This window comes from Neltuma alba, unplaced genomic scaffold (genome assembly GCF_004799145.2).
Source record: "Neltuma alba isolate B1F8T4 unplaced genomic scaffold, ASM479914v2 tig00007445_pilon, whole genome shotgun sequence".
Taxonomy (NCBI): domain Eukaryota; kingdom Viridiplantae; phylum Streptophyta; class Magnoliopsida; order Fabales; family Fabaceae; genus Neltuma; species Neltuma alba.
In genome coordinates, this window is record NW_021634785.1 from 106989 (window position 1) to 120317 (window position 13329).

The following is a 13329-nucleotide window of genomic DNA, read 5'->3' on the forward strand; positions in this document are numbered from 1 at the left end:
CCCTCACACTCTCCCTTCTTTCTCCAAAAACAAAAAAATTTGCTTTCTCCAAAATCATGGTTTTTGGTTTTTGGAGGGGGTGTTTGGGTAGATTATTCCCCAAACTATGGTTTGAGGTGTCACCCAGACACACTTAAAATATCCCCCACAATTGAACGACTCCCCGACCACCGGAATCAACCGCCGCAAAATCTCTGCCCAAAGCAGAGTAGCGCCAAGGACGCAAGCGCACAGTCATCGGCCATATCTCCGATCTATCAAACGCCAAGGGTGTTCCAACAGAAATACTCACACGACTTCACAATCGATACTTCTGGCTCTTATCTGACACGCCTTCATTTCTTTGCTTTCTCTTCCCCAGTAATTTCCCATTGCTCGCTCAATGTTTCGGTTCCTGGGTTCAGGGGAGTACTCGGAAAAAATGCACAGCACGAGTGATCTTTCATACCATCAAATCTGCTAACACCAAGGCAATCCATCACATCAAGGCTAACTAAGGCAGTTGAAGCTTCCGCCATTCAGGCCTCGGCTTCCACCGTAAGCTTTCCGCCACTTTTCTATCCCGTCGATTGCTTCTTTTCTACGGTGCTTGGTTTTTCCGGATCGTAATTCTGATTTCTCAATCAACTACTCATGATTCGGGAATTTCTGGACGCTTGAGAAGGTAATCTTAGCTGTGTACATCTCTGTCAGCTTACTTAATTCATCAATTCCTAGCTCCACATATTCGATTTCCTGTCGTATTCACACTAGGCTTGTCCAAGTGATCTTAAGAAAGTTTTTTCATCGTCGCGTGATCTTATAAAGATTATGTTTGATTGGCCGATAGCTATATTTCCGTTATATGACTCAAGTTCATTTGCCAAGTTTTGGTTATAAAAGGAATACTGTTGCTCCAGGCTTATCAGAACCTCAATTTTGTCTGCAGTTCTCTATTTCATTTCTGAACTTACCAATGTAATAGATGGCAGTGCTTTGATTGTATTGATATGCTATCTCTTTCGTTAATTTACTGAAATAACTTGTTTTTCAGGGAATGATTGTTATGTTGTTTTCTTCATTAATGTGAACTATGAAAATCTTTTTGAGAAGCTTTGGTATATCTAAACTCTAGTTTGTTTCTTTACTGCTCGTTGAAATCACTTGTCCGTGCCTAGAACTACTATAGCTGCAAATTCAATTTTGGTTGGAATCCAATCGAACAGATTAGTAAAATGTACAGAATTCTAATGAAATGCCTAAAGAAATCTTGTCAGCCATATCTTTGCCAACAAATTTGAAGATAAAAATGCTTACAACTTTACCTCAGGCTTGGTGCAGAGTATAGGGCCGCAATCGTGATGTTAAATTCAATCAGTTTTTAGAATCCAAGTAACCTTCAGACATCAATATAGTAATTTAATCCAATCCGAAGGCTATTAGGATCAGCACTCTGGTATTTCAGCATTTGCTTTCCTAGTTTTCTTTCTACCTTCATAATTCTTTCCTTATTTTATCTGAGAACTACAGTTAGCTGCAAATTCAATTTCGCTAGCAATCCAATCAAGCACACTGTTTGCTGCAAATTCAGTTTTGGTTGGAAGCCAATCAAGCACAGTAGTAAAATGTACATGGTCATTTTGAAATGCCTAAATTAATTTTGTCGGCCATATAATAACCAACAGGTTGGAAATAAAAAGGTCAGAATGGCTGATGTTAAAATTTTGTAAAATTCAATCTAACTCTATGAATCCAAGCAACTTTTCAAATATAATACAGGATTAGTATGTGTTTTCTTAACACGTTTGAATCGAATCACCCTTGTGAAATTCACAGAAGATGCAAGGGGTTTTATGCAAGGGTTTTTTTTTTCCCCTCCTTAGTTTGATCTAATCCAAAGTAAAGGATTTTATGATCAGTTGTTATGTAATCATAGAAAGAATAAATGATTTGGGTGTAGGGCTGGTTACTAAGCCTATAAGCCATGTGGGTTAATAATGGCTCACTAATTCAATAAGGCCGAAGGGTAGTTTAGACAGTCTTTAGTTAGATAACTGATAGGATGTAGATAAATAGCATCCTAACTTTTGTACATAAGTCAGTTGATCATCTAATGAATACTCAGGCAGATTATTCAGTTTCCTAGCTCTCTAGTCTTCTCCTTCTCTCTATGTTCCTCTGATTCCTTCCTCCCTCCTTCCCTTCTTCCTATTTTCTACAATACCACAGTATCAGTCAATCTCTCGTTGCTCCTAAAACAAGATTATACCTGATTTTCTCTTTTCCTTCATAATTTCTTTCTTTGATGTTATGGATATGATAACTGACCCATTTTTTACAGCAATTGCAGGGCTCTTGAATTTGCATAATTTCTTGATTCAAATGTGATGCCACTTGTGCATGTGAGAAGCTTAAGCAATTGAAAGGTTATAAGATGGAAAGTCCCCGCTCTGTCAATAGTCCTAGAAGAATTCTGAGTCTGTCAAAACAGCGTGTATCCTTTCAAGATTCAGATGACAAAACTGGGTTTGGGTTGTCTGGCGAGCATGGACCAAAGCCTTCAGAAGTTTATGGTTTTGTGGGATCCATAACAGTTGTTGTTGCTTCAGGTCATGTTTGATATAATGTTTTTGAAAAATATAGCTTTACTTGTTTCTTTTTATCCTTATTTTTAGTTCCTTTTGATTCTCTGACATTCTTAGAATACTTTCCTGTTTTCAATTGCCATTGAATGATGGTTGATATACCTTGATTTTATTTGCGAATTGTCTGAAATTGTCTTGCAAGAAGCTGTTTATTTTTAAGAAGTCAATTACTCTGTGTTTGGAAGTCAATACATTTATAACTGCATAGATAACTGTGCTGTATATGTTTCTAAAAATGAAATTCGGTTGATCAACTATGAGGTAGTTTAAATGTGCAGTAGTAGCTGGACCTCTTTGTGTTGCATGAAGTTAACCATCTACTTAAAATAAAGTTGGTTTACTTATCATTAGGGAGTTTAGGGGGAGAAAAGGGAAAGGCTCCTTAGAATTTGCAATGTATGCTGATATTTGGTGTCTGTGGGCATGAAATAATGCTGGACTTCATGGGATGATTTGTTTTAGCTTTGTTGAGGGCCATGAGATCTTCTAATCATTTGAGAGAGTTTCTCTGTTAGACATATTGAGAGACTGTTTGTTCCTGTTTAAGAAGTTAAGGTATCCTTTGTTTTGGTACTTCCTTTATACTTATCTCTATTAAAATGACAGTTTCGTTTACTTATTGTTATATGAATTTACAAGATGGGTGGTGGAAATGAAAAACAACATTAGAAGTTATTTGTGATCGCAACGTACTTACTGGGCTGAATGTTAAGTGTTGAAGGGACAACAAGAGTAGAAAGTTGAGATAGTGGAGATAAGGATATTGAGATAGATGTATGGTCATATAAGAAAAGACAATATGAATCGGTTAGTGTGGCATCTGTTGAGAAGAAAATGATAGAAGATTGTTTAAATGGTTCAAACATGTGCCCGAAGGCTGATGAGCACCAGTGAAGAGGGTTGCATAGATGATTTTTACTCTTTTGTCATACGTCGACTTATGGTTTTGTCACTCAATATTCTGGTGATCTTTGTTTGGAATTTTATGATTTTTAAATGTTTTTTCAATTTTCTTTATGAACAGTTATCTTCTTGATATGGGCGTATGTTCCTGAGCATTGGCTACATTCTATTGGGATCACATACTATCCTAGCAGGTTAGAAAGCCTGATGCATGATATGATTGGAAGCTTATGTCACTTTCAGGATTCCCTATGCTACATGTTGTAATTTGGATGAATGACAAACTAAAAAAGCCTGCTGCATGATATGATTGGAAGCTTATGTAACCTTCAGGATTCCCTATGCTACATGGAATAGTTTGGATGAATGATAAACTAACAAATTCTTTGTAAATAATCTCATGTAAGACACATTTTGAAGTGGTTTTCTTTGGTTTTATTAAGGTAAGCTTCATTAAATTAACGTTCATTTAGCTGTTACATGAAGTAGGGCTTTGGGTTATGAAAAACTTGGGTCTCAACTCCTTTTTCTGGGAGTACTTTGTAAAGAAATACATGAAAAAGCATTGTCAATTCTGTTTTTTATGACAAAAAATATGCAGAATTTTAATCTTTTACTTTCCAGATATTGGGCTCTGGCTGTGCCAACGTATGTTATGGTGACCATTGTCTTAGGACTGGGATTCTACATTGGCCTCAACTTCATGTCAACACCTTCCCCTGCATCTTTGAACACAATCTATGGTGAGTTCCATGTTATTTTCTTTGGTGATACAGGCCTTTCTCCCTCATAAGCCTTTTGCCCTCGTCTGCTCAATGGATTACTCTTTGAGTATCTTGGGCATGTCAACAATTTTGACTGTTTGTTTTCCGACATAAGAAAAAAGGGATTCTGTTTTAAGGCCTTTTGGCAATGGAGGGTTTTATTTGGATTTTTCTGTTGTTAACACTTCCGTTGGCCATGTGATCCATTTGTTAAAATTTCATGACTAATTTTGGCATTTCTTAACTCAGATGAATTCAGCAGAGATCCCTCTTGTATTAATTGCTCTGGAGAGGGAGACGACAAGCCCATTGAGCCCATTTCAGATATTGATATCTGCAGAATCAACGATATCATGTTCAGAGATACAACCTCGTAATCCTTGGGGCATACTTGTCTTTGATGCTATGGTGGATTTTACCTCAAGCCAGGGGTGCCGCTGATTTGGCTTGTTGCATCTGATGGTTTCAGTGGTTAGACATGAAGATTAAGCTTCTCCATCTTTAGGACAGATTGGTTTTGAACCTGCTATTAGAATCTTTCTATTGCTCGAATCTTGTAATTTCTGTTACAAGCTAGTCTTGAGCATTGAGAATAACCATTCCGTATTCATACCCAAGGATTGCAGGTGTCTGGGCTCCTAGGAAGTCATAAGAACCGAGGGATTGTTTTGATTAACACATGTAAAAGTGACTTATTTCAATTGACTTTTACAAATTGAAGTTGAGCGAAAAATCAATAAGTGTAATGTAATGTATAAAAATCAGTTTCAGATGGCTTAAATAATTCCTATGTATTTGGATGTTCATCTCACTACACAACTAATTGGAAAATTATTTATTACTTACGTGATTATATCATATTGTTATGAATATTAAGAGTTTTCTGCGTATGTCTATTTCTCTTCTATCGCTTTATTTAAGCAGCTCCTGCTGCTCCTTCACTGTTTCATTATTTTTATAGTTTAAGTTTCATTCACATTCATAAATTTTATTATCCATTATACTAACTCTCATTCTTAATATAAGAGCTATTTAACTAATTAAAAAAATTAGTTAAGTTAGTTATTTGTTATAAATATGAGTTAATTTTTTAAAATTATTTTTTTAATCATTTATCTTTGGATGAAACTTTCTTGATATGTGTAATCAATAAAGATATTTTAGAAAGTAAATTATAAATTTAGAAAACAAAGTAAATTGAAATCTTATATTTATGATCAAGTCAAATTCTCAATTTATTCTTATATTAAAGATTGAAAGTAATATGTCTTTTAATTTAAACTATATTCCTTGTGAGCCAAACACACAATAAAATCTCATTCCCAAGGCCAGTCAGCCAATGGCCTTTTAGCTTTAGTGGTATAGTGGTTGAAAGCATTTTGATAAATGAAGAATGTGGGTTCGATCACGCTTAGTTGTACTATCATGCTATTAGTAGTTACCTTCCATCATCTAATAAATTGTTGGTTGAAATGATAAGTAGTTTCAATCTCATAAGGATAAAAACATAAATTTAAATATACTTGTTGGGAGAGTTTCAATTTTAACACTCCTGATTTGATAGATATTAGTATCAAATCTTAAAAAAAAAAAATTTTGCTAACCCCCAGTGGTAATCTAAAAAAAACTTAGAAATACTAGGGTTGTACCCAAAAAAAAAAAAAAATCTGCCTTCTAATTTTTTTTAATTTAAAAAATTCCGAGAAGCCGCCCCGGCCCAGATCTTCATGACACCAGATTTTATTTTGGCCCGATTCCACACTCTAAAATCTCAGAGAACTATATCCCGATGATCTAATTCCGAGAACCAGAGTATGAATATTTGAAGAGCCAACGTCATTGCATTCTAGACTTTGCGAAAAGTTCCATTCCGGTGCCACTCAGATCTGTTGGGAGTTACCCATGGCGGATCATCACTTTGTATACAAGGATGTTGAAGGAGCGTCCACGCAGTGGGATGACATCCAGAGAAAGCTTGGCAATTTACCCCCAAAACCACCTGCGTTCAAGCCACCACCGTTTACGCCTGCACCAGATGAGGATTCGGTTCCGAAAGATAAGGCCTGGATTGATGACAAAACGGAACAAGAACTCGAAGAGCTTGAAGACGATCTCGATGATGATAGATTTCTCGAGGAGTACAGGTAGGTTGGTTATTGATGTTCGATTTATAAAATATGTTGATTTCCAGAAATTTAGCCAGTTGTTTATCAGATTTTCTTTCTCGGATGAGCGGAGAGAACTTTTTTCTGCTAAGAATATGAAAACTAACGTAGATGGATACAATTTGAAATCCTATGGCTCTGTTGATTTTATTCATCATCCAATGCATGCTTTTCATTTTCGCTCTCTGTCTCCTTTCTTTTCTACTACCACCCACTTAGCACGCTCTTTCAGTTAGAGGATAGTGTTTGGGCTATTTACTGTCTTAAATTTATATTATTTCTTGGGTTCTGGAAAAAAAAAATTGTTCGGGATTATGTTGTGTTCAGGATATAACTTCTAAATTTTCAGAAGGCTGCGTATATCTGCCTTATTATCGTGTTAATTTCTGCCTATTGATTCGAAGTCGTTTTACGTCTTCGAGGGAAAAATATATATGTAGGACAAAAGGAAAATCAGGTCCTGCTTTTGTTTTTATGTTCTCATTTGATTCTCGTGGTTTGATAGGAAGAAGAGGCTAGCCGAGATGAGAGAGCAAGCTAAAGTTTTGAGGTTTGGATCAGTAACTCCGATTTCAGGATCTGATTTTGTTCGAGAGGTTTCACAGGCTCCACCTGATGTTTGGGTTGTTGTGCATCTTTACAAAGAAGGGTATACTTTGAGGCATATTTAAATTATTTATATCATTTCAAATGTATCACTTGATAACGTTCTTAGGCAACTGCTACCGGGTTCTCCAATTTAATATGACGTGAAGAAACTTTTTGGAAGAACCAATTATCCGGTGTTAAGCTGTAAAATATCTTTACTTGTAATGCATTGTTGGAAAATTAGATTAAAAAAACATCTAAAAGCTGTTTTCAAGTTTAGAATGAAGCGTCTCGTGTTGACATTAATTTTACTTCTATTTTTAATCAATTTCATGGCAGAATTCCTGAATGCGGGCTTCTAATGCAATGCTTAGAAGAATTGGCTACAAGATACCCTGCAACAAAATTTGTCAAGATAATATCTACTGATTGCATTCCAAACTACCCAGATTGTAATCTTCCCACTTTGTTGGTTTACAACAATGGAGCAGTTAAAGCTAATTATGTGGGTTTGCATGCTTTTGGGCGGAGGTGTACTCCTGAAGGTATTTAATTTGACTCAGGATGCATATGATATTTGTTTTCTTGCTTTGATTAGTAGTGCTCGTGTGTATTTTATTCTATTAGTCTGAATTCTGAAAAATATGTCAATTGTGTCATGAAACTCTTTTTCTTTGTTATTTTTGTTGCATCAGGAGTGTTTGAATTTTGAATTTCTACACATATCCACTCCACCCTTACCAGCTAGTTTTAGGTGGCTTGAAACATTCCTATTTAATTGTTGATTTCTTTTATTTCTTTCCAACTGAGAAAACTTCTTCATATTCATTTTCTGAATTATGGGCCGGTGCTGTCCTTGAAGTGTTTGACGGAAGGGGAATGACGTCTGTAGATGACTTATTGGAAGTAGTTGAAAGGTGTTTCCATTGTGAAGAGTACTCAGCGCCGTTAAGAAATTGTGTGATTAAACTAATATCTATGTCTATTTAGCATAATTATAGTTGGATTTTCTTTAATCAATATAATTTATATACTGTAACTGTATGAAAGAATGATTAAGTTTTCCTGTACCAGTATTTATTTGTTGTTAAATTCCTGGTACAAATGAGAGAGTATGTGAACCATGCCTCCTCGCACCACATCGCTTCCTGTAAAAACTTGCATCCTGAAACGTCAAAAGAATCCAAAGCGCCAACATATATTCAAGTGTCACATTGCGTCTAATATGTACATACGACGTGTATTGGTTGCAAATGCAGATTATCTTTCGATGATTTCAGGTTTCATAACTTGTTTCTGTTCCTTGTCTGTTGTCTATACAAGAATCCTTAAGATCATATACAGCTGACTGAATGTTATGTTTTTCCCCCATACTAGTAGTATGCATATGGATCCACTAATTGGAAAAATGCATTTAACTGAGACATATCTTCCCATCTTTATATTTTTCATGATTCTCTTTTTTTAATCTGCTCCCCCATTCTACTAACTTGTTTTGGTGAATCCTTTGCATGTTCTGGTGGAAAAATAGGTGTTGCATTAGTACTGTGCCAATCAGATCCTGTGCTAAACGATGGCCAGAGTAGGGATGAACAATCAAGAAAAGCTGTCATTGATGGTGTTCGCAAAAGGTTCATCGAGAAAGTTGTCGCTGAGCATGAGGAGCGTGATGATGGTTCCTCAAGTGATTAGCCTTGCCTGTGTTCCCGTCTTCCAATGGTAGAAATGTTTATTTTCATGAAGAGAAGTAATATGTTAGGGGAATTTTGTGCCTTCCGCAATTTGCTTCTCTTTCTATGCTCTTCCCGTGTCCCTTGTAATTGTAAAATTAAGTAGTATTTTTCCTGATGTGTGATCCCTAGTCGTTAGATCCTAAATTATTCCAGGTCTGTGAGTGCATGTTGGCTTGTTCACCATTATTAATTTTAGAATGTGTTTGGATGGATGGGAAGGAATGGAATGGCTAATATGGTCTAAATCATTACATAGCCAAACCAACAAACCACCAGCAAGCCTTATATGGCTACATGGATCCGTGGCATTTCTAGCAACAACCAAATTTTAAGATGAGTTGTTAACCAAAAAAATCCTGTTTAATGATTTTATTTAGTGTTTTTCTTGATCTTTTTATGCCCTTGTTAAGATTTTACACTGGCTGGTCTACTTTCTTTGCCGACACCTCCAATAGTTTTTTATGTATATGCCCAAACCTCCTCAAATAATATTCAATTATTTTCTTTTTGATTGGCACCACACTTACACTCTTGCTTTGATATTATCGTTTTAAATCTTATATTTTCTTATATAGTTACACATTTATCTTTATATTCTTGTTTTTACTATTCCAACCTTGTACTCTTGGTTTTTCTCTAGTGCCTAACATTTACTACATGTAACATGACTTGAAGTAAACTATTACATTACCATTTCATATAATTTATTTTTGTCGGCAACCATATTTTTTATTTTATTTGATTATTCCTTAATCTGCAAACTTGGCTTTATGAGTTTAGGTTTGATTGAAAATACTGCGAGCGAAACTCTCAGCTTTTACGAACAGGTCCGGCCAATTCACGGAGATGGTGTGAGCTCAAAACTCATGCTAACGGTTGCAGACTGAGTAATGTCATCCTGAGTTCGACGTAAATGGTTCGCTCCAGTGCTTAATAAATGAAAACAAGAGAATTCAATTTCATAGTATCATTTTTCCTCCAAAATATAACGTGACTGCCGAAAAAAATTGTTAATTTAGACTAAAAAAAGTTTTTAAAAATAAAAATGATCCTGATCTAACCTTCAAACATCCGCCCCACGTGGATATACTCTTCCAATGAGTACGCTATATATCATACAAAGATACCTTGTCCCTCGCAAGTTTAACAAATAACAGCCAGACCCATATAAATTGGTGAAAATGAAAAGATCGTGACAGTCAATCTAGCTATTAGAATATAGCAGCACATTTTAATTATGGTGAGTTTCAGTCACACCCCAACAGCCTCTATCATCCTTTCTTACGGGAAACGAAGTGGGCAAATTAACAATTTCAAAGCAGCATCAGTTTTCGACTGGACATCACAATGGTCAATAACGTATGGCAATCCTATAGACTAACCTTGTAAATTTTAGAGCCATAATTTTCATTCCCAAGTCCTGAGAAACTGTCAATCTAGTTGACTGGATTTATATAGCACTACAATATTCTATTCCTGGTTAGCTTCAGTCACACCCCGGCTCCACCTCCATCCTAGCCGCAAGTAAGAGGAAAACGAAAAGGGAAAAAATCTGACAAAATTTCTTAGCCACGATGATCAAATAAACCTCCGTATCATACCAAACATTTCATATTTATTCCACCATGGCGTCAACTGCAACATCAGCGTCAGCTGAAACACCAGCTGCTGGCGCAGCAGGTTTTCTTTTATTCTTACCTGTAAGGCACGACAAACATCAGTCAAACATCGGAAAAGCAGAAGATATGAAATATCTCATTGCATGCTCCTGGACAATATTCTACTACTATATAGTTCCATTTCATCTCTCCCTCTTCTTTTTCTTCTTGATTTTAAATGAACAAAATTATGCTCCCGTAATTCTTTACCCGCCAAGGTGAATCTAGTTTATTCCAACTGTACATGAGAGACAACAAAGATATTTTAGGCCCAATGTTATAGGCTCTTCTTTCTCTCAACTTAGGATACATCTAGCTAGCTGGAGACGAAACAGTAACATACACGACTAAAAAGCTTACCTTTTTGCTTCAGCTGTTTTAGTTTCAAGCCCTTCTTCAAGTGAATCTTCATGGATGATTTGCTACTATTGTGGGAACTCCCTGAAAGCAAAATTGAACATAAGCTTAAAGAAAACCAACAAGTATGTTTTCTGCTATAAGCTCAACATGCAAAATAAAACCATGGAAGGCATCCATGTTTTCCCCCATTAGAAAGGAGCCACACCTATGATGGGAACCATACGGAGTCTGTTTCAAGCTTGGAATTTCTCTCACATGAAAGAAAATTGTAACAACTCAATGACACAGCAAACGTTAATGCTTGATCCCAGAAAATGCTAACCTCGCTAAAGTCACATTGACAATAGAATGCCATAATGACACTTGTTAAAATCAAAGTATAATATCTCGAGGTGCATTATCCACTGTGGCGAGAGCTTTGAGCTAAAGACCATTATTGAAAAATCATCATGCACGAACTCTTCAATAGATCTGGCTCAAATCCTCATTCATTAAGAGAGCTTCATTAACCAGAACTCTTAAAAATTTATTATTATTTTGAATTTTATTCCAACACCTCTATGTTCCTCAACTTAAAATGACATCCACAATAGTAAGGAGTGGTAGGTTGGAAGCAATGGGAGACAAAAATATTTAAGAGGACTTGGTTTTGAATATCGAAATTCAAAAGCCACAAACTCCGGAGCAAAGAACGGAAGTTGGAAATGAGAAAGCTGATTCTGAAGAAACAGAAGATGGATGCAGAGTGCAATGGTAGAAATGGGACATTTGAAAGCACTGATAGGCAAGACAATGGGTACGATTTCTAAAACAGGACATCATAGCTATCCCCTTTAGGCTTTAGTAGTTCCAGCAAGATAACCCAAGGCTAACAACTTTACAAGCTAATATAGTAATACCATTTAATCGACAAAATGAACTTAAGAACATTTCAAACATTGTGTTTAATAATTGTCCTTCGCGAATTCATCAAATGATGGCAATTCTTGAAAGGTACATAATCTGTCCACCGACATATGTAGTAAATATGGATTCCGTGATTTCAAAACATAATCCTTAAAACAAAGCAGAAACATAACACCGATGTGTGTTACCTTCAGCTTCAGCAACTGCCATCTCTACATCTTCCATGGTTACCAAGCCCTTCTCCAGAGCTTCCTTTTGATCCTTCAATCAATTCAAACGTAAGAAGAATTAGCTTCTGAAACTTCAAATACAGGATGATTACGCAGAAGTAAAGACGATTTCAGTTTTATGAGGCAGCTAACAAAAAAAAAACAGAGAAAAGGAGGAAAAGTAAGTACTCGACGCCATTTTTTGAGGAGCTTCCGCTGTCGTTTGCCGGAGATCGAAAGAGGTTGGTGCTTGTTCTTAAGCTTGCCGGTGTTAGGATCGCCATGTAGCTGTCTCTTCTTCTCCGATAGTAGGGCTCTCCTTTTCTTCTGCACCTCATTGAATTTGGCCATTTTGCGTTTGCTTTGTCGCCAAACAACTTCACAAACCCTAACCCCGCTAGCGCAATTAAGCTTCTTCACCTGGACAGCTGTACAGGTTCAGAAATTATTTAAGGTTTTTTTAATTAAAAATTTGAGGCATAGATGTGTCAATTATTTAATACTACTCTCTTTCTAATTATAACTCATTTTCGATATATTTCATACAGATGAAACAAAATTTTAAATTTCATTAACTCTTATTTAAAATTTAACAACTTTTTAGTTTTATCTCTATTTAATATATATTATACTTCATGTAAACAAAGTAATACAATAATAAATGAAAAGTAAAATGGTACATCCATATAAAAAATTTCTTTTAATTTCTTATAAATAGGATAAAAAATGTCTTCTCTCTCTGTCCTATAAGTAAGATAAGAGAAGTACTTCGATCTCCGAGATTGAGTTCTCTCTTGGCCTCTTGGAAAAAATTAAGATAACAGTCAATGATTCAAGTCATTTTAATTAACTTGGGGCTATGGGCTTGTTTGGAAAGGCTTAAAAAATCTTCTATAAGCATGTTTTATGTAAACCGAGACAAAACTTCTCTCATATACTTGCATCGTATTCTGTAAATCACTATTAAAAAGCTACTTATAAGCTATTCTAAACAGGCACATAAATTTGTTCTAGTAGGAACCCAGAAATTTTTTTAATGCAAATTTGCTCTACAAGATTATTTTTTATGGTTAAAAATATTAATGGTTAAAGTCATTATTGCTATGATTTTATATTTGTTGGTTGGGAAATTTGCCTCCAAATAAATTTTCAAGTAATCAGTACTTTTAAGTGAAAATTTTCAAAATAAATTTGCGTATTAATCCTATTAATTATAGTAATTGACTTGTTATATATGTTCCAAACTGAAATTTTTTTCCAACTTTACTCATATTAAACGAGATTGTGAATGATAGATAAAACACAAAGTTATATTTAAACATCATAATTGATATATCACCAAAAAAAATCACAATTGATAATAAATATTAATTATTTTTCAAGTTACTCATAGTTTAGATCAAACCGAAGTTTAACTTC

General features: G+C 35.4%; 3 protein-coding genes across 7 annotated transcripts; 2 read left to right on the top strand and 1 right to left on the bottom strand.

Annotated features, from left to right (window-relative positions):
* Window positions 1–154: 154 nt before the first annotated feature.
* LOC114752594 (phosphatidylinositol N-acetylglucosaminyltransferase subunit P) lies at window positions 155–5144 on the top strand. Of its 5 annotated transcripts, none has more exons than XM_028941354.1 (5): window positions 155–664; window positions 2321–2588; window positions 3649–3721; window positions 4152–4270; window positions 4541–5144. In XM_028941354.1, exons 2-5 carry the CDS (start codon window positions 2414–2416, stop codon window positions 4666–4668), a joined length of 495 nt encoding a protein of 164 aa, XP_028797187.1. In that variant the 5' UTR covers window positions 155–664; window positions 2321–2413; the 3' UTR covers window positions 4669–5144. The 5 variants fall into 5 exon arrangements, with proteins under 5 accessions (XP_028797187.1, XP_028797183.1, XP_028797185.1 ...); XM_028941350.1 differs by having other exon boundaries at window positions 4554–5144; XM_028941352.1 differs by having other exon boundaries at window positions 2330–2588; window positions 4554–5144.
* Window positions 5145–6081: 937 nt separating this feature from the next.
* Window positions 6082–8995, top strand: LOC114752597 (phosducin-like protein 3). Its single transcript, XM_028941356.1, has 4 exons — window positions 6082–6435; window positions 6962–7105; window positions 7384–7589; window positions 8576–8995. Exons 1-4 carry the CDS (start codon window positions 6194–6196, stop codon window positions 8734–8736), a joined length of 753 nt encoding a protein of 250 aa, XP_028797189.1. The 5' UTR covers window positions 6082–6193; the 3' UTR covers window positions 8737–8995.
* A 987-nt stretch (window positions 8996–9982) lies between these two features.
* Window positions 9983–12316, bottom strand: LOC114752601 (uncharacterized). The gene is made up of 4 exons (XM_028941361.1): window positions 12100–12316; window positions 11890–11962; window positions 10796–10876; window positions 9983–10475 (listed from the first exon to the last, which is right to left on the bottom strand). The coding sequence occupies exons 1-4, from the start codon at window positions 12259–12261 to the stop codon at window positions 10393–10395; spliced, it is 399 nt and encodes a 132-aa protein (XP_028797194.1). The 5' UTR covers window positions 12262–12316; the 3' UTR covers window positions 9983–10392.
* Window positions 12317–13329: the final 1013 nt, after the last annotated feature.